This window comes from Acipenser ruthenus, chromosome 4 (assembly GCF_902713425.1).
Source record: "Acipenser ruthenus chromosome 4, fAciRut3.2 maternal haplotype, whole genome shotgun sequence".
Taxonomy (NCBI): domain Eukaryota; kingdom Metazoa; phylum Chordata; class Actinopteri; order Acipenseriformes; family Acipenseridae; genus Acipenser; species Acipenser ruthenus.
The window spans coordinates 62,902,463-62,924,187 of NC_081192.1; the positions used below are offsets into that span (position 1 = coordinate 62,902,463).

At 40.3% G+C, this 21,725-nt stretch overlaps 2 protein-coding genes across 2 annotated transcripts; both read right to left on the reverse strand.

The window, feature by feature from the left end:
* Nucleotides 1–2,795: 2,795 nt before the first annotated feature.
* Nucleotides 2,796–4,511, reverse strand: LOC131737056 (CUB domain-containing protein 2-like). Its single transcript, XM_059023467.1, has 3 exons — nucleotides 4,388–4,511; nucleotides 3,755–3,968; nucleotides 2,796–3,079 (listed from the first exon to the last, which is right to left on the reverse strand). The coding sequence occupies exons 1-3, from the start codon at nucleotides 4,484–4,486 to the stop codon at nucleotides 3,066–3,068; spliced, it is 327 nt and encodes a 108-aa protein (XP_058879450.1). The 5' UTR covers nucleotides 4,487–4,511; the 3' UTR covers nucleotides 2,796–3,065.
* A 585-nt stretch (nucleotides 4,512–5,096) lies between these two features.
* On the reverse strand, nucleotides 5,097–11,983 carry LOC117400046 (hatching enzyme 1.2-like). The gene is made up of 10 exons (XM_034920666.2): nucleotides 11,869–11,983; nucleotides 11,498–11,516; nucleotides 8,958–9,017; nucleotides 8,675–8,815; nucleotides 8,308–8,425; nucleotides 7,941–8,119; nucleotides 6,833–6,914; nucleotides 6,292–6,416; nucleotides 5,952–6,067; nucleotides 5,097–5,426 (listed from the first exon to the last, which is right to left on the reverse strand). The coding sequence occupies exons 1-10, from the start codon at nucleotides 11,938–11,940 to the stop codon at nucleotides 5,097–5,099; spliced, it is 1,242 nt and encodes a 413-aa protein (XP_034776557.2). The 5' UTR covers nucleotides 11,941–11,983.
* Between the last annotated feature and the right edge of the window lie 9,742 nt (nucleotides 11,984–21,725).

The window sequence follows — 21,725 nt, forward strand, 5'->3', positions numbered from 1 at the left end:
AACCAAAAAAATATACGAAACATATTATTAAGTGAAGCTTTAATCTTGTATTGCATTTACATTGAATTGGGAACCTGCAATACCGCTTTTATTAAGATACAATATTTAATTGAAATACTTATAACTGTGTAGGAAGTATTAGAATAGTCTCTCCTTATTTACTATAAAAAGACAGCTCATTACAGCTCTTTGAAGTTTGTTGTAAACCCATGTTATGGGTTTACAACAGTCCCAGCCAACGGTCCCAGCCAGGCGACTCCCAGGACTTGCAGTCAGCGCGGCCAGCAACATGAACATCAAGGCCGGTCGCTATGATGGCACTTCGCCCTGGGAAGCTTACCAGGCAAAATTCTGCATAACGGCCTCAGGGAGTGGCTGGGGCCCAGAAGCTAGATCTGCACAGCAGGCAGCGGCGCTGGAGAGGAAGGCACTGCATGCCCTGATCGACTTAGACCCAGCAAGCCACTGTGACTCCCTCTCCGCAGCCCTTAGCCACCAGTTCGGGAAGGTGGAACCCACAGTCGGCTTGCACCACCACCTTGCCAACCACAAGAGAACCAGTACGGAGAAGCTGGGAGTCCTAGCGGCAGACGTAGCATACTTGGCATGGTGGTGGTATTCGGATTTCCCGCCGGCCATACAGGAGGACCTTTCGATGAACGCATTCATCTGCGGCCTGTCCCCTGCCTCACTCCGACAGCAGGCCCAGCTCACTGCCCAAACCTCCCTAAAACAGGCCTTGGCCCATGCAGAAAGGATCAAAGCCGTGCTCAAGGAGGGCGAGCGAGGCCAGACCGTGAGGACGCTGTGTGAGCGAGTGTGTGGGTAATACTGAAACCACTTAGCTGGCTGATACTTCACCTGCTTTTCAATAAAGAGTTTGAATGTATACTGTTTGCTTTTTCACTTGGGTAAGCCTCACAACAGTGCTTGTCAGTGCTACAGTATCTATTTGGGGAATCAAGTACAGAAACAGTGTAAATTGATATGTACATTGTTATTACGTGTTGCAAAGAGTCTAATGCAGTTTTGTAATTATTTTATTTAGTACTGTGGCAGGGTGCCCTGCCCCTGTGCGTATTTTGTGTTTTATGTTTTATGTGATGTGTATGTATTGGTGCATGGAGTGTGGGTTATGTAGCACGAGTGATTTAAAATGTCTATTTGTATTTAGTCACGTGGATTGCACAATCACTTCAAGTGCAGATTAAAAAGATATATTGGTATGTGAGCACGGGGATGTCTTTGTGTGTGTGTGGAATAATCAGTGACAGGAAGGAAGTTAAAATCTGAAAACACATGGGAATGTGGCTGGAGCCATAACTTGAATAATGATTAATTAAGGCTCCAGCCACAGGTGTATAAATAGAGTGATCACGGGCGATACAGGGTTGTGTGTTCAGAAATGGAACGAGAGTCGTGAGTCGTGAGAAGAGAGTCAAAATTATTGGGAAGCAATTGCTATCCATGCTGGTGTAAACCAGCACAATACTTGTTTGGTTTCGTGTCTGTTTTATATTTGTCTATTTATTTTGGCCAACGTGCCTTTTGTTTTGTATAAGTGTTTTGTTTAAACTTTTTTTTTTATTAATTAAACTGCGCAAGCAGCGCTTTCATTTACCCCAGTACTGACTGTCTGTGTCGATTCTCTTCCTGGCCTGACGTCACCACCAGCCAGCCTGTTCACAAGTACACATCCAATATTGTACATTTACCCCAGCTTCTATCCCTTCTATCTCCTATGAGGGCAGTGTGTGCGACTCGTGAATGCAGCAGTTTCAAACTCCATGTAAGATTATCCCAGTAATCATCAACTGCAAAATAAATATATTTAATATAACTTTTTGTCCACTACACAACTGTCTTGCAATATTTAAGTTTGTTTGAGTAGTTTTATGTTTACAGATCTCTGAAGTCACTACATATCGCAAAATACAATGAAACCTGTCATATTAATCGTAATAATAATTTCTCAATATTATATAAATCTCACAAAATATAATTCTTTGGATTGTACAATTCACCTAGGTTATAGTCCGCACAAATATTTTTCGGAGTGGATTTATTGTATAACTTACCTATTTGACAAAATCACACTGAGTTCATTATACGACACACACAAACTGATTTAAAATAAATTTAATACCCATTAATCTTTCTGAATCCCTGTTTTCACATTATTCTGACAGGTTGGAACATAAAAAAAAAAATAGTTAAAAAGTTGGCCGGTATTTGGAAAACAACAAATACCTCTCTCAAAATGTACATAATTGGTTAATGTTATGTGCCAGGCAGACCTCTTTGAATTATTATCCCATAGGTGGGGTTTGGAAGATATGTGGATATGTGGGTCTCTGAGATGATGGCAAAAGCGCAATTTTGTTGTGACAGATCAGCTGTGTCGGTGCCACGCCCTTCTGCCAATAGTGAGATGTGCGGTTTCAAGAGGCTGGCTTGTACACATAAAACATTGATCCTCTAATATAAAGCAGTCATTTTTTTTTTTTTTTTTTTTTTGAGACAATCTAAAATTATTTTCGACCACCCTAGTAAAGAGCTGGAACGTGCCCAAGAGCAACAGTAAACATGTTCCTAAAATCCAAGGGAGGCCCACGATGCCCTCTTCCAGCCAACCACTCCCACTTTACCAGGATAAGGGAGAATTACCAGGAGAACCAGGAATTTACCAGCTCTGTAAAAACGCTGATGAAATTCAGGGGTGGCCAACAGTATCTCGGCTGCGTGTAGGTTGATAAAAGTTTTATTGTCGAATCATGAAAAAGTAAAACGAGTAGTTATTTTGAAAGTATGTTTTATTCAAGATTGGTTTGAGAGGGACTTAATAAAAAAGAAGCAATAAGTCATTGTTTTAACAGTTACTGTAAAATACCACTTTCATGAAGAATGAAGTCTAGCAACAGAAGACCACTGCAGTCAAAAGATGAAAGGATGAGCCCCAGTACAGACATTGTAATGGTGCCTCCAGAGATCAGAGCTAAGGACAAGTGTAGGGGATAGGGACTCCTGCTTGGTTGAATTGAAGGCTGCAGCAGACTACACTCTCATCAGATCTTTTGAACTGTGAAAACAAAAACACAAATGACTGAAACATTGAAGTAAACACAGAAGTAACTCATTAAAACAAACTGACATTATTATATCAAACATATATATTTGGTTTAAACATAATATCTGGTACCACTTAAGGTTAAAAAAAAAGTTATCAGTTTTTATTCCTTTTTTCCCAGTCAGTTCCCAGTCATTTCACCATTTTACAGCAGTGTAAAGTGTAATATTACTGGCTGAAAGCATGTCAGTCAATAGAGCAAGCAGCTGGTTGGTTTATGACAGGAAAGAAACCGTTGAAGGGGTGGAGACAAATTCACCCTCCAAGTGAATTGACCAAGTACAACACTAACTGAAAGCACGGCTTGCAAATAGAGATTTCTTTAACCAAGTCTAGCACCACAGATCATGTTTCAAAGTGTGTTTCTTTCATAACTGAACATTTGAGACCTATATAACAAATCGAAAGTGCACAAAGGTGAGGTTTATGGATTTTTCTTTTTTTTTTTTTTTAGCTACAATCCCTTTAAAGGTGGGGAATATTGATAATGTTACCAGTGCAAATAAGCAAGAAATTGAATTTGAAATCTTTGGTTAATACAGCCAAGTAGTAGATAACAGGCAGTAATAACTAGAATAGATAGTGATCACATAAGGAGATGTGTAAAAGAAAGGAAGCTAATCTCACCTCTCTTGTAGCTGAATTTAAAGCCAGTGGAGGAGATTTCACGGTCACTGTGGAACTGAACCCCAACCTGCGACGCAGTAGAGGAGAAGACTGGGAGAGACACGTTTCCACAGAACTTTTTTGCTGTAGAGTTGTCCCCGTCTCTTATCAGAAGATAGTCCCGATTACACTGGGCTCCAGTTTGAAGATCAAAGGATATGAAGGTTATCTGGATCTGAAACAAGCAATGCAGATTGTCTTGTTAGATTAAAAAAAATAAAACAAATCAGCACTTCTCTTCTAGTCAGTTACTACCACCATACATGCCCTAAACAAAGTTACAAAAATGAATTCAAACAGCAATGATTCCAACAGTTCAGACGGCATAGCTAAACTGGTTTTAAAAGACACCTTCTTTGTGTCTTTAAAAAAATTCAGCTTTATAATGCAGGGTTTAGGTGTGTCAGACAGTATTAGCAATGGCTAAGAAAAAAAAATACATACAATATATTTAAAGAGAGAGATGGAGAAATAGAAAGAGAGATGAGAGGGGAAAGATAGTTGTAAAGAGGGAGAGAAAGAGCTGCAACTCATACAGGATTAGTCTGGATTGTTGGTGAATGAGGGGTTTGGAAGGACTGAGAGGGACTTTACTATTTCATCCTCATAAGCGAGGAGGGTCCACGTGCAGTCCATGTTGTTTGGGTAGTTGAACGGGTAGTTGGGTGATGTGATATTTCCTTCTGCCGTCATCCTTTTGAATCCACACTGTATAATGGCAAAGAAAAGACACATTCATCAAATACATGGAAGAAATGTGATTTTACACAGTTATTTTGCTTTATTATCAAGAGGCAAGACACTAGTAGCCTTGGTTAGCATTGTTATCCTGAGCTGTGCTGATTCGAGGTAAGACCATGAATGTGAAAGCCTTGGTAAGAACTGTTTTTTTATTATTTATTTTTTATTATTTATAATTAACAATCCATAACAGATGAAAAACAAGCTTATCTGAAGAGAAACTAAGAAAAAACAAAATAACAAAGAAGAAAAAGGAAGAAAGAAGAAGAGAGAGAGTCACGCTTTTCAATGACAGGAGATTGTAAGATTATGGGATTGGAGTCAGCCTGAGTTGGTCAACATACAACAGAAAAGGTTGCCATGCCTTGAAGAATTTTTCCCTGTATCCCTTCAGAATGTATTAGATTTTTCCAATTTCAGGAAATAGAGAAGAACCCTAACCTAATGTACATGAGAGGGAGTAAGCACTGTTTTGACATGTTTCTGTGTGTTTTAGCTCAGTGTACTAATAAGGAGTGGCAAACCCCTTTAAGGTGATCTCTTGTTGGGATCTTCAGAAGGGTTAAAGGCTCTCTAGATGCCTAGTCTTCTCAATAGTATATATTGAGCCTGATCCCAAGTTAAATTCATGGCACTTATCTGATTTGTAAGAAGCTTTGAAGCCAGTTGAAGTGACTGCAGCGTCACTGAAGTATTCCACAAGTATGGATTGCCCACTTTGCGAATAGCTGAATAAGTTCTCATTGTAAGTCACGGGAGGAGGGCGGACATTGCCACAGGTCTTATCCAATAGGATGGGAGCGTTGACAGTGTCTTCATTATACACTCTGATATAATTTGAGGAGCAGCCTGGAGAGCTCTGGAGATTGAATTCATCGAAGGTCACGGTCACCTAGAAAACGGGAGAATACAGCCGTTCAGAGCTTGGCAGCCCGTTCTGATAGAGCCAGTGAGCCCTATTCACACTGCTGTTATTGAAAGAATGTTTGCCTGAATAAAATCATTTGACATTGATTGAACTCTTCTTGACTGTTGTTGTTTTTTTAACAACAGGCTAGGAATGTTTTCTCAAAACATCAAGTCAAGCTTTATGAAAATGAAAATACTTTCAACAAACACCCTTCTGTGTTAAACATCATTTGCTTTGACATTTCACAAGAATACCACTCCCCAATGAGATCAAAATGGGACCAGAAAGAGACTGCAATTACAAAATGAGTTATCAGTATCATGTAAAACTAGTGCATGCACACAATACATACCTGTGGATACACTGTGATACTCTATGATGTGCTATTTCATCATAATTGGATAAGCAGTTCTCTAGATATACTTTATGTATGGCTCTACAGTATAACATGATGTACAGTACATTTGTAACTCACATACAGGCACCTGGTATCTCACTGATACGTACCGTGCTGTCTGGAACTCGAATGCGATACCAGCAGTGTGTGTTTTTTGAGTAAGATGTGGGATGGTTTGTAGAGGCAAAACTTCCAGACATTTCACTGAAGTCCATATTGCAGATATCTTTGAACAGAAAAAAGACACTGGAGTGTTAGCTGAAATTAACCTGCAGCCAATTACTTTCAAAAGCACAGGGCTTGGGTGAAATAGACATACATGCCATATGCAGTAAACACTTGTGTGTCACACCACTTTCAGTAATAATGTTCTATACCCTGTTGACTGCGTCATAGCAGGAAAATCAACAGAAACTTTAATTAAGGAGAACAGATCCTCATTTGACTTACCACATTGATACAGACGATTGACTTTTTTGATATCAGTGGCGGTCATTCCTACTCTCTGTCCAATATAGCGTTCAGGATTTAAAATAGGTAATATAGTTGGGTTGCCCGATTTTGTGAAAGCAAAGCTGTACAGAAACAGACAAACAGTTCTTCAATTAATTGAAACGATGGAATACTTTATAGTAGAGCATGAAGCATTTCTATAAATTCTTAATTGGAAACTGGGGGTGGAGGTTTAAACAGTGTGGGATTGCAGGCTTCAAGAAAAATGTTAAATCCCACAGTAGGTTTGGGGAAAAGTGAACCTGCAAGATAATACAAGCTTTTACGTTTTTATTAAATAATGTCTAACTGTATAACTGGTCTCTTACATTTCCTCATTTTATAATATTCATAAATATAATTTCAAACCATTCCATTGGCAGTAAAATTTGATAATCAATGTTGGGTTGGCTCCAACTATAAATCAAAAGACCTGACGGGCACATCAGTAGCTGATCTGGAATTGAAATACTATTTGAATACTGTTAAAGACACTTACCTTGGGTAATGCATGATTGAACTATAGTCATATGTAGTGTCCAGATTATTTGTATCTTCTTTGGAAAATGCATATTTATATTCTATGATAGAAGAGAGAAACGTGTTAAACTTCACACTTAATCATTAGAAACTAAGGGGTTTTGCATACAACATAACATCCTGGTTTTCCATGGTGGTAGGACTTTTTTCTAGTTTAATAAAGAGGGTTTTCTGGCATTTTCTTTGCATTGTGGTGACAGACCTTTTCCTCATTTGCATACAATTCAACTGATTCATAAAACAAGTTGATGGCAGTAAATGGCATGCAAATGACAGTGAACTGGCAGAGCTCTCGATGGGACATTTGTGTTTGATTTGTTCAATCACTGATTGGAAGGAAGCCTTTTCTTTTATTTCCTTTTTCCTAAATAGCTGCGTCCCTTCTTGGGCAGGCAACCTATTATTTAAATCTGATAACAATTTTCACCGTCACTATATTATCATAATATTATTATTTTATAGGCCAGCATACTGTACCTCTGCATTTTGGTGGTATTCAGAAATCCTTAGGACAATGTAATTTAGTCTCAGATTCACTAAATATTTATTCTGATAGTGGTTTTAGGAATCAGACAGAAGCGCTGCTAAGATGTTGCCCGTTTTATGCATAATCTCATTTTTTAATGTACAAAATATATGACCAAAACAACATTGACATTTTACATGTAGAAAAAGGGCCAAGTTCCAAAAAATCTCTGAGATGTGTTATCAAAATAAGAGGCCATAAAGTTAATCAAGGCACACTTGGGAGACCTGGAGAAGTCAAACCCAAGACCTCAACAAAACCCAGGGCTGTGTCTCAATGTTTCGTTTAAATGTTCATGTTCCTTATCCTATGAGAAGTGTATTTTCTCAACGTGCACCCTACTGGTCATCCACCATCTGGCAGGTGTGTCTAGGGAGCACATCGACGTCACATGTTTTCTATACCTGTTTATTATACGTCTGGAAGTTTTGCTTCGACTCAAAAGAGAGTCTGAAAGTGAACAATATTTAGCACAGTCTGAATGAAGACACAGCCCTTGACACAGGAGCTGGAGTGAAGCAATGAGTTCCAATGCACACACCTTCATCAATGTTTTCCCACATGATAGTGACGTACTCGTCCCGGTCACTTCTCGACTGCTCGTGATAAAAGCCCAGTGCATGAAAGAGCTCATGCTGAACAGATCCTTTGGCCATACACCCTGCAGTCAAGGACACTGGCTGCGCTAGCATTGTTTTCCTGCCCAAATAGGACCAACACCTACCACCAAGAAAGAACATTCACTGAAGTGTTTCCAAAAAAAACATTTCATCTGATCAGCAGTAGAACTAATAACAACACTGGTTAGATAATTAACATATAGTTCTTTGTGTATAAACATAATTAAAATCAAATGTGCAATAAAATGATGTGGTACAGGTATAAGGTAGAAAAAGGTGTTCATTTACCCATTATCAGGCATTATATTCAGGTACTGCTTTTCTGTTGTGCGCTCTATAAACCGGATACAGGTCTGATCAACAAAGTCTTTCACTGCTTCACGTATCACATTCTTATCACCATCACCTTCACAAAATTAGAGGGAGAGAGGGAGAGATTTCAATTGTAAACTTGAAACGCCTACAGCTACTATAACTCTTAAACTGTCAACAGTGCTACATTTACAAATTAAAAGACACTTAATGAACTCAATGACAAGTGAAGATATTGAGACTATAGACCAAATTGGTTAAGCATTAACTAAAATGTAGCTTATTCATGACTGCTTTCCTTCCTGATAAGTCAGGGTGGCAGTGTGCTCAGCTGTGTACTTACTGTATGTATCAGAGAGACTGTAAGGCACATTAACCAATCCGTTATCCGATCTGGGCCACAAGCACTCGCCTCCTTCGCACTTCATAGCACTCCTGGTATTTGATACAGCAATGTCACCCTGCATCATCTTCTTCAAGATTCCTTTCAAGAACAGGATAGAGCCACAGTCAGTGTCGATCAAGACAGACATCATCACTCTATACATTTATAAGAGGATTGAGGAATACACAAGCACAAGAAATTAAAGAAAAAAGAAACCAATCAAGACTTGTAACTTTCTTACCTCTATTGGCTTCTAAGATTCTGGTGAAGATATCCTTACTTTCAGGACCCTGACTTTCTCCTAAACAAACACAAGGTATTCGAGTCAATTAGGTTAGAAACTTTTTAGCTAATGTCCTCTCTTCGGTGTAATGGAAAATAGTATAAGTACGGTATTTGTTTCATCTAGTGTTGAGCAAATTAAAAACTGTAATGTACATTAATTGTACAAAAAAAACCCAAAACACAATCTGTAAATTGTTTACACATTTCTGAAACTAATGTCCAAATGTACCTGAAGTACTATGGGGTTTTATATGTCAATATTGTAATTTACAAGGAGTGTAAATGTTGTAATCCTAGCTTTACATTTAGTTAACAAAGTCAGCAAACAGTATTTTACCAGTGGATACATTACTATACCCTAGCTTTCTGAAAGGAGTAATTTTATTGAAGTTCTCTCAATATTTTTTTTTTTTGTAATAGTAACAAGCAGGGGTAAAATTCTCAACAAAAAAGTGCAGGTACCCATATGCGCAGCCGGTACACAATACATTTATGAATACAAAATAAACATTAAAAAAATAACTGATAAAATATAACCAATTCATCATAAACAAAGAAGCTGAAAATACTGAAAGCTGTGTATCCTTCTGCATGTATCACTCAGTCATCTACTGTAATCTAACACTTAAGTTAAACCTTAAATGATAAGTATTAAGAAATATTATACTATGCAGTACCTGCTGTAGAGAGGGAGTTTTGTTTCAAGATATCCTAAAAAAGGGGGGATGTTATACAAAATGTGTATAAAGAAAGCAACTGTGCTTTGAACAAAAGGTCTAAGTCAAACAATGCGCAATACGGGCTCAAATACCCCTCTATTTTTTAATGTACCAGGCACTACTGCAGATCAACACAGATCAACCAATAAATGACTTGGCCATTTCAATCCCCATGTATTCTCTGAAATCCTCCCTGCATTTTCCAGCACCTGCGTGCTCACCTACAACAGGACCTGGTCGTGTGACATTGATAACCTTGGATTTGAACATATATCCCTGTTATTTTTTTTTTTTAAATTTTTTTTTTTTTTACAGATTACTTAAACTACAATAAATTCTGTGTGGTTCTCTGTTGTGTTTCTGTGTAGAATTATACCATGATCTATTCCAAATAAAGAAGAAACAGTAGAGAAACATAAAAGTAGACATCAGGTTTTTTGTTTTTTTTTAATCCCTGGCATTGTGGTTCCTACACAATAACAAAGTGACAAATTACACATTTTCATGAAGTAATATCATTACTGTGTATGCCTTTACACGCAAGTGCAAACTCAAATTTAACTTAAATAAACTGTAGAAAAGGGGGGCATTGTACATTTACAGTCCTCATAACAGAAAATACTAGGATCAAAACAAAACCGTGATTACTGTACTTAACATTTACCATGCAAGTTGGGCCAGTGTTTAGAAAGCATAAAAGCACACCTGCACCTGTATCCTGATTCTGACTCGCTTGCCAAATCTGAAGCAGCACTTTACTTTGTTGATCCTGATTTTTTATGTTAATCCCTACTGTCCCACACATCACTTTCCATTTTATAAAGTTGTGCAAGACAAAGCACATTATGATAATTATTTCTAATATGTCTCAACTGTGTAATTTATGGCGAACACTAACGTGAATTTTTGCCTTCAGATTCATGTGCATCAGTGATAATATTCTTCTAATATTCTTCTAATATTCTAATATTCGTTCTAATATTCAGATAGTTTCTAATATTAAGAAAATAATAATTACTCCATGCCGCTGTTTGCACATCTCACTGCTAAAGTCTTCTCTCGCTGACCAACCAATGAACACTGACACGAAGCAAAATGGGCAGGATTTGTGACACGTGCCAAAATGAAATCTAATCAGAATGAAAGCTCAGCCAATCAACATGCAGTGAATATATTGACTTTAATGATGACCAATAGAGACAGAGAAGTAGTATTATGAAACAGAATGCAAGCAGCATGAACTGTGCTGAATGAAAGCGCATTTGAGAAACATTGCGCTCGTGTGAATGAACGGAATGCAAAGCGCGTTGTTTGAAAAGCAGATGAAATAAGTCCCTGTACCCAGTACTGGCATTAAAATAAGACCCTGTACCGGTGAGTACCTGCAGAATTTCACCCCTGTTAACATGCATTTAGCAGTTAAATAAAGAATGGAATAAAGTGTTCATATTGAGAAAAGCGAAACAAACAAGAGATCCTGAATTATATTATTATATTCTTTGGTTCTAGTTTTGTAAAATAAATACATAAATAAATAACAGCTTCTGTTTTTCAATAGGAGTTTTTCATTGGTTTAAGAATCAATGGAACAACAATGTTTTAGTTGAAAATTATTAAGAAAGCTGCATGTGTGTTGTACAGATGTTGCTGTATCATAGGAAATTCATCAATAGCTTGAATTGCTCAATTGACCAATTAGCTCATATATCAAAATACCAGATAAAATGAGAATGCTTTTTACCAGACCAAATAAAAAAGTGATAACAATGAAACTTACCATAGACATTGTATTTCTCCTGAAAGAACAAGAGGGAAAAACAAATTAGATCCAAGAACACTGACTGAAAAATAAAAGCTCCAGTATCTTAAAATATGTTCAATTTGACTCTAAATAATAGTCTTCCTGTTAACACATATGCCTTATGAGAAAAGAAAGACAGAAAAAACCTTTATATAATAGTACAGGCACGCTCCTGCTACTCCTTGGAGCCGTCTTTAAGTACAAAGCAAGCACAGAAATAAACAACTGGGATTGCAACATTTAACAGAGCTGATATTTTCACACAGACTGATAAAATAACATTTTAAAATCAAATGTGGTACAACACCAATCCCAAACAATATATCTGCAATGGATCCATCTCCTACCTGCAGAGGATTCCCTTGTGAGAGACTGGGCAGCAGGACTGCTACCATGGCTAGCACCAGTGTTCGACCCATCCTCAGTTTCTGTTGTTCGGTTCTGAGAAGTTCAGGGAGCTCCTTCTTCTTTGAAAGCAGATGTTTAAACCCCACTGAACAGGGACTTATATACACACAGCCCTGGGTGTGCCCCTCGAGACAGCTGAAGGTGGAATTACCGGGCCCTCTTGAATCGCTTGGTCAAGAGTTTAGTTTGTTTAATACAATTTATTGATCTTTTTCTATTTCTATTTATTTATTCATTGATGTGTTTGCTAAACGGGTAAGGTCACTGGAACTTCCCTTAAACTACAGCCAAAACCTAGTAGGATTCCATTATAATCCCAGTATTAGGTAAGTACTATCAGAACCATTAGCAGACGACAGCAATACTGGCAATGGCAATACAACGTATTTCTACAGTCTCCAATGGCAGTAAAGACAGACAGACTGCACCACAATGGCAATACCATGGTCCTGTAGTAACAGGCAATGATAACACAGTACAGTAAAGCGCATTAGAATGGGATGAGGCAGCTCTATCCAGAATGCTACCACAGTGAGTTCCTGTGACTGCCAAGACAGGTTCGACGGTTCATGTAAAATGAAGAGCCAATTCGTTCTGTATTGGTATTAATTAATGGATAACATTTGGGGGACCACTGCACTTGTGAGACAGTTTGCTTTTTAAAATCTTTAACATGTATTTGAAGAAGGGATGATTATCTCTTCAGGGAAACCAAGATATTTAATGTAAAAGCAATGGGGTTTGAGTCGGGTGAAATGTACAACACTTAATCTCAATAAATGTATCTGTTGCACTACTTGATGGAGGGCGTTGTAGATTGATGGTAGTGTGTGCGTTGAAGGTTATGACAGCAATTTTAATGCTTGCCATACATTGAAATACAGAGTGACAGCAACTTGACAGGTGTCCTTACCGGACCCTGAGCAGTTAAAGGATTAACTCTTTCATTTGCTACAATCATAATCCACCCAGATTAATATAAATCTCACTTGCTAACCCCACCTACTACTCTGGTAATCTGTTGTCACACATGTGATTCCAATGATAGTTCAATGGGCATTGATTGAATGGCAATGTAACAACATTTCTACTCCTTAGTCACTAAATTATATCAAAATATATCTTAATATGACCAAAAAACAACTTGCAACCTGTTTTTTTTTTTAAACACCATATACTGAGGCCACCGACAATGTACATCCTTCAGCATTGGTCACATTTTTCTGGTAAAAATATAACACACATTTTTCCTTTTTATAGCGCACAGATATTCCTCAGGTTATAGGACGTGCGTGTACAAAAATGATACGACAAAAGGGGTGGGTAAATCGCCTTCTCAAGCTAAAAAGCCAAGCAAATTAACAAAAACCTAAATGTTGTAGCAAGCAATTCTTTATTAAAAACTGAGATCTGCTGAAATTAGCCCTGGCAAGCTTCTTTGACAAAATTTAAATAATAATAATAATAATAATAATAATAATAATAATAATAATAATAATAATAATAATATAGAGTTTAGAGACTACTTCATTCAGTATGTTTTTTTTAATGTGATTAATTCAATGTTTCAAATTATTACTATTTTCAGGTGACTCCTAAATGATAGTGCTTTATAATTTAGTTGTTTTATAACTGAAACTTCTACAAAGTAAAAAAAACACAGCCCATAATAATAATAATACTAATACTACTACTACGACTAATAATAATAATAATAATAATAATTATGATTTCCATTGTAGTGATGGCTTTCTGCATGAGGTATTAATTATGTTATTAATTATACGTTTTACTAATTCAGTTGCTTTAATATGCTTTTATATTAAGTTTCTATACAGTATTGTGTAAGTTTCGAGTTTCATTTCCCATCGGCAAAACGTGCAGTTTTGCATAGCCTAACACGACTCCAAGTCACAGATAGATGTCTGAGCCTCTGTTATGCTAAAGTTATTTAAAACTGGATGGGAACAGGTCGATATGTGGGGCATGTTGCCCATATCCTCCTTTGTAAAAACTTGTGAAAAGTAATCATTTAATATATTTGCTATTTCTTTCTTCGTCTATGATTTTGCCATTTGTATCTCTTAGATATTTAACCTCCTCTTTGAAGATTCTCTTTCTGTTATAATATTGGAAAAACATTTTGGAATTGGTTTTTGCCCCCTTAGCAATGTTCATTTCTATCTCTCTCTTGGCCTTTCTAACTTCCCTTTTGACTTGCGTTTGCAGTTCCAAATAATCTTTCTGTGTACTTTGTTTTTGGTCCTTTTTAAACGCTCTGTAAAGTGCCTTTTTTCACTGAATATTTTTTTAATTGATCTATTAAACCATTTTGTTCATTTTGTTTTAGATTTAGATTTGTCTACTTTTGGGATGTAATTGTTTTGTGACTCTAGTACTACATTTTTAAAAAACAGCCCTCCTTTTTCTGTGGATGTTTTCTCTATTTTACTCCAATCTACTTCTGTTAGTCTCTGTTTCATACCTTCATAGTTTACTTTTCTAAAATTGTAAACCTTAGCTTTAGTCATTACTTTTGGGATTTTAAAAATCACTTCAAATGAGACCATATTGTGGTCTGAGTTTGCCAATGCTTATCTGACCTGTTTTAGTTATTCTGTCTTTGTTTTTTGAAAAGACTAAATCAAAGCATGCCTCCCCAAATTGCATTTTTGTCATTTCCACCATTTCAGTTTCGACGGTCATGCTCCCCACCCGGTTTTCCCATTTTATATGGGGGAAGTTGTAATCCCCCATTAGTATGGCTTCTCCTTTGCTACACGCATTTCTAATGTCATTGTATAACAGATTATTTTGATTGCCGTCTGAATTTGGCGGTCTATAGCATGCTATTATTATGCCCTTTGAATTTTTTTCCATTATTCTGACGCATATTGATTCGGCGTTGTTTTCTTCATCCAGATTTAATACCTGGGCTTCAAGACTATTTCTTATGTATAGCGCTACCCCTCCGCCTCTTCTGCCCTGTCTGTCTTTCCTATACAGTGTATACCCCCTAATATTACATTATATTCATCTCCATCACTCTCAGACAACCAAGTTTCTGTAACACCTATCACAACGTAGTTACTTGTTAGTGCAGTAGCTTACATTTTGTTTAAAATTTTGTTTCTGAGACTTCTAGCATTTAGTTTTGTTTCTGAGATTTCTAGCATTTAAATGTTCTTTTCTCTCCGTCACTCCGGATGGCAGATCTCATAGTCCACCATCCCAATCCGGCATGTAACCTCAAAAGGTCCTTGCCACTTAGCCAGAAGTTTCGACTCGGAACTCGGTAATAATAGAAGCACTTTATCCCCTGGCTGAAATGTGTGTAACCTAGCTCCTCTGTTGTACTGTGTCTCCTGTCTGCGCTGAGCCTGCTGCAAATTGTCATGCACCCATTTCCCAACAGATTCAAGACATTTGCGCAGGTCCAACCCATACCGGACGGTATTGTTTGAATTATCCTGCTCCTCCTCCCACTCTCTTTGACCAGATTAAGCACACCCTATGGTCTCCGCCCATACAACAATTCACATGGTGAAAACCCAGTAGTAGTCTGAGGTACCTCTCTGATTGCAAAGAGAAGGGGAGGAATCAGCTGGTCCCAGTAACGCACATCACTATTAATAAATCTGCGCAACATAAGGGTCTTATTAAAACGCTCCACAAGACCATCGGTTTGAGGATGAAACACCGATGTCCTAATGGTCTTAATTCCCAAAAGCTTACATGTTCTGCGGAGTAGTCGGGAGATAAAGTTGGTGCCTTGGTAGGTTAGTATTTCTTTGGGGATCCCGACTCAGGAAAAGACCTTCACAAGCTCGTTGGCAACAGATTTAGCAGAGGCGGAGCGGAGGGGAATGGCCTTGTGATAACACATAGTGTTATTCAGAATAGGTGTGTGTATCCTGCCACACTCCTCTCCAGCGGTCCAACTATATCCATTCCAATATACTCAAACGGAGCTTCCACTAGGGGCAATGGCGCCAATGGAGCTCGTGGGACAGCTGTAGGACTGGCCTTCTGACACTCCCCACAATGTTCGCAAAAACATCTGACGTCACCATCCAGCCCCATCCAGTAAAACCATGACACCTCGCTCTAGTCTTATCCCTTCCTAAATGACCAGACAGGGGAATAGCGTGAGCCAACCACAACAAATCCTCCTTAAAGGGCTGAGGAATGAGCAATTGGTGATGCACTTACCCAGACTGGGGCAGTTTCTCAACACGTTACAGGAGATCTTGAGCAATTTCAAAGTGAGGGTACGCGGTGACGCGTCTAGGCTCGACCACCAGACCATTAACCACCACTGCTTGGTCAAAGAGCCTGCCCAGCACGTCACCACATCCTTACACGAGTCGGAAGTCACGGGAACAAGCTAAAAAATCAGCTCCCATGGCTTCCAGCTCGGGATTGGGTCGGTCCTGCGCAGAGACAGCCGAACCAGACCCTGCGCTGGCTCTGCGGCTTCCACCCCAGACTCTTCACCAATCACCCCCTCCTGAAACTTCTCGGACTCCCTCCATTGCCAGCCCTCATTCTTAGCGGCCCGGCGCTCCCATTTAGTTTCACGGGGTTTAAATTTGTGACAATACCATTTCAGGTCACGAAAGGGGAAAATCTCTTCAATTACTTCTCCTTTCTTAGCCAATAAGGAGGATGGGGCTGTCAGGGCAGCTAAACAATCCTTGAGCTGCCCACAGCCCCATCCCAGAACTACTGGTACTGGCAATTGAGGACACAATCCTACCTGTACTCGCGTCACCTGCTGGCCAATTTTGGGATAAGAGCGTACATCCCCATGAATACATTTAATATGCACCTGTCCCAATATTTGTTTATGCCCGGGTGAGATTAGGCTCTCCTGGATTAGGAATGACCACACCCTGAATCCAAGAGAGCCTGTTTTTTTGTACCATCCACTTACACAGGAATAACAAAACCTGTCTCCTGAAGTGACTGAGGTAATTGAACATGCTTACCTGGTCGGCTGAGGTCACAATCCATCACGGGGCAATCCTGAGCGATGTGACCCTCCTCTCTACATGTCCAACATCTCGATGGACTAGTTTCCCACCCTGGAGCTTCAGCAAGAGGTGGAAATACCAGAGTCATCAAAGAGGCTCGACGATAAGGTGACCACGTGAGACCCTGGTCGGACACCGTAGCAGCCCGTGGATAACCCCACGCTGCCCCAGTTTCCGGGCCGGGAGCCCCCGCTGACACCCCCCATCCAAAAACCTGTCTACCCCTTCCCCCCAGTCACTTTGCCTTCTCCGGGGCCAGTAGAGGGGGTGATACGGTAGTCACACTCTGTCCAGGCAGTCAAACTGGCATTGGTTCTGCTGCCTGGTACTGCTCTGCCAATTCGACTGCCCGCTCCAGAGTGGCAGGTGCCTGCCGCTGTACATAGCCGAGGTCCGTGGGCCAAGCACTCCAGAAATCTTTTGACCATGATCATCTCCACCAGCCTGGCTTTGGTATTCGCATCCGGTTACAGCCAGCCCATGGCATAATACTTCAGCCGATGGCCGTTGGTTCTGGGATGCTCCTCCCGAAACTTTCGGTGGTATCCCTCCTGCGTGGCCGCCACGTGATTAAGGATGACTACTTTCAGAGTGGGGTAATCCATCATATGCTCAGGAGTGTCCTCGCCACTGCTTACGTCTCCCCCGTCAGATATAAAAAGTGTGTTCAGTATTGTAGCAGGGTGGTAGAAAGCCCTGCTGTTTAAATGTATTTATTTTTAGAACGGGGTCTCCCCCTCCGCCCCTGTGCAGGTTATTGTTTTGTATTTGTTTGTTTTATTAATTATGTATTTATATGACAGCAAAGCGCCGTGGGTATTGTTTTTGTATTTATTTATTGTATTTAAATATGACGCCGTAGCCGTGCGTTTTGTTTGTTACTGTTTTGTCCCAACCTGCAGAAGTTGCCATTGCCTCAAACACCTCCAGATAGGCTTCAGGTCGATCCTCTGCTGTCATCTTGGTCGGCCTCTGCAACCTGGGATCTGGTCCTGCCGGCCTAGCAGCCCCCTGCACCGCAGCAGTTAGGGTCTGGCATAGGAGAGCCATCATGGCTGCAAACTGGGTGTTATCCATTTCTGCTCCTTTTTGGTGCACTGATTTTTGTGGGCAGTGCCAGTGAATCTCACTCTAACATCACGTGTGGAAGGGTAAGGAATTCACTGACACAGGAGACGGAAATTTGCAGTGCTGAACACCACTTGGGAGCACTATTTATTTATGTCCACAAGGTGGCACTGTTGTCCTATTATTACCAGCAGTGGTAGAAGGCTTCACAGAGTACCTTGGGTACACACGCAGATGCACAAAACAATAATCAAAACAGAAGGCATAAAGAAAAAGAGAAAATAAAACACTTAGCAAAACTACACTCCTACACCCCTACGGCCCCTACACTCCGCAGTTCCCTCAACCTTTTTGTTGTGTTATATGCGGCTGCACTGTTCTCCGTCCGGCCACAAAGCTTCTTCTGGCTCGTTTACGTCCTATAGGGGCAGATCTGAGGAAAAAACAGAGCGTTATTTATAGCTTCAGCAATCCCCCAAGGCCCGCCTCTCAGCCACTCAGAGAGAGGGAAATCCAACACACCCCCTTCCCCACCTCTACCTGTCATTGCCATGACTGACAGGCGGATTTTACGAGTCTGCTGCCCTCTTCCTGCAGCACCATGCATACATCAGACATTCAGCACAGATCTGCCCTGTTACACCTGGTTACGTTCTATGTTTTTTGATTGTAAGCAGCAGCCGGGAGAGACTGTGCGCGCCTTTATCCTCAGACTGCGGGAGCTGTGTAACCGCTTGCAATGCCAGGATCTGGATGGACTGGGTCAGGTGGATTCAGCAGCTCATTATGGGGCTGAAGGGAGGCAATTTGAGACAAGAACTGAAGAGGCTGGTGCGTAGAACTGAGGGGTTAACCTTTGAAGAGGTAAGGAGGGAGGCACTGGTGTATGAAGATGACTATCAAGGGGAAACATGGCCAGCTACAACCTGCTCTGTAGTGACAAGGAGAGCCTCCCCAGTATCGCCTCCGAGGGAAGTAGACTGGAAGCAGACCTTCCATAGCGAGATACTGCAGGGAGTTATGGGGAAGGCCTTGGTGGAGGAGTTGCAGTCAGGGATGGCCCCCACTCAAGAGCGGAGCACTTTTTCTCCAGCAAAGGTACAGCGTGAAGGGAGCACCTACACACCACGGGACCCTCCACCAAGCTCTATAGGCAACCCCAATAGGAGAACAAATCGGTTTCCAACTAGTGGTGAAACATCCTCTTTGCCGATTTATCAGTGGGACACACAGGGTCTTCTGTAGACAGTGCAGAGCTAGCAGCCACATTGTCCGGTATTGTACCCAGGGAAGGGCAGGAGTGGCACCTTTAAACTAGATTCTCTGGTCACTGTGGGTCAAGTGACTGGATCTCGTTCTACAGACCCAGTAACAGCCTTTGAGTCAGTAGGGACATACCCAAGCATGGAGGTGCTAGTAGAAGGGAAACCAGTGAAATGCTTGTTGGATATAGGATCACAGGTGACACACTTTTCTGAAAGTTATTACAGGTGGCTGTTCCAGGGACTTGATATGAATCACACTAGTACAATTGGTTTCGGCTGCGTGCAGTTAACGGCTTGGAAATCCCTTGTGTTGGTTATACCACTCTAGACTTACAGATTGGGGGCGTGACTCTTCTGGCTTGGGGGGTGGTGATCATGAAAGATGGGTGTAGAGGGAATTCGGAACTCCCTATCCTGGGTATGAATGTGATCAGGGCATGTTGGGATATGCTGTTTACTAACGCCCAGTGTAAGTCTGTGGTCTTTTCCTCTCAGATCGGTCCCAGCAGGAAGTTGTGGAAGGAGGCATTTTCGATTTACCGACAGGTGGAAGCCACGGCCTGTGGGAAAAGATCAGTTGGAGTGGTGTGCTCTGCATGCTGTCGACCAGTTGAAATGTTACCACAGAGTGAGTTGATATGGTCATGGGCCCCTGTGGGGAAGATTACTATGGGCTGCTGGAGCCCTTGGATGGACAAGACACAGTGGGTGTAGCCCAAACCCTTGGAGTGGTGAGACAGGGACGCACACCGGTGCGGGTAAGGAACCTCTACTCTTTTCCAGTTTATTTGTATAGACACCAGCGGTTGGCAACTGTTACCATAGCTGATCCCCTAGATGTGCAAGATGAGAAGGACTTTACCTTAAAGTCCTCTACGAGTCTGAAAGTATGACGCTTGGGCTATGTAATGCGCCTGCAACCTTTCAACGGCTGATGCAGCATTGCCTAGGTCTAATTTCAGAATCTTTGCTTGTCTACCTTGATGACATAATTGTGTTTTCAACAGATTTTGAGACCCACTTGAGTAACCTGGAAAAGGTATTCAAGATACTCCAGCATTATGGCCTTAAGTTGAGACCAGAGAAGTGTAAGCTGTTTCAAAAGGTGGTAACATTTCTGGGGCATGTAGTGAGTGGACAAGGGGTTGCCCCTGATTCAGCAAAGACAAATGCCCTAAAAGAGTGGCCTGCCCCTGCGCTTTCCAGCACTTGAAGAAGAGGTTGCTCCAGGCACCCATCTTCTCCCAGCCACTCACAAAGTCCTGGAACATTGGGCAGATTATTATGAAAAGAATTAAGATAGATTGTCTTGCAATTGAAGTGTAGACACGTTTAGGTAGTGCACATGTATACATATAAATATATCCGTCTTTTTTTGGTTTAGTAATTATGAATCAGTTAACATGGGGATTATAGCATTATAGCTGTCCTTGTTCATTCAGATACTGTGAAGATTTTGCCTTTTTTAAAGTTTTAAAACAATGATTATGATTTCAATGTGAAAATGAGGGGAACTATTGTAGAGTAGTAGTATTATTATTATTTGTTTATTTAGCAGACACCTTTATCCAAGGCGACTTACAGAGACTAGGGTGTGTGAACTATGCATCAGCTGCAGAGTCACTTACAATTACGTCTCACCCGAAAGACGGAGCACAAGGAGGTTAAGTGACTTGCTCAGGATCACACAATGAGTCAGTGGCTGAGGTGGTATTTGAACTGGGGACCTCCTGGTTACAAGCCCTTTTCTTTAACCACTGGACCACACAACCACACCCCTAGTAATGCTATGGATTGTGAACATTACATTGTAAGGGATTGGGAGGCAGTTTACATGGGGAATCGGTGTGGATTTTGATGTAATTTAGTGACTAAGGAGTAGCAATGTGTGTTATATTTTTACCAAAAAATATGTATTTGTCCAATGTTGAAGGATGTGCACAGTAAGTGGGCTCAGTATAAAGTATTAAAGAAAAAAACAAAAAAAACCTGCTGCAAGTTCGTTTTTGGTCCTATAAGATAGATTTTGATATAATTTAGTGACTAAGGAGTAGCAGTGTTGTTACATTGCCATTCAATCCATGCCCATTGAATTTACATTGGAATCACATGTGTGACAACAGATTACCAGAGTACTCAGGGGTGGGGTTAGCAAGTGAGATTTATATTAATCTGGGTGGATTATGATTGTAGCAAATGAAAGAGTTAATCCTTTAACTGCTCAGGGTCCGGTAAGGACACCTGTCAAGTTGCTGTCACTCTGTATTTCAGTGTATGGCAAGCAACACATATCAGGATTTGTTCTCAAAGCATTAAATTAAGGTATTTCATTACTATTTTGTTCTATTCTAAAGCAGTTCTACAGTTTTGGCTCCTTTAATGTATTGTATCTAATCGTTTATTTATTCCATCAAAACTGATTTTTTT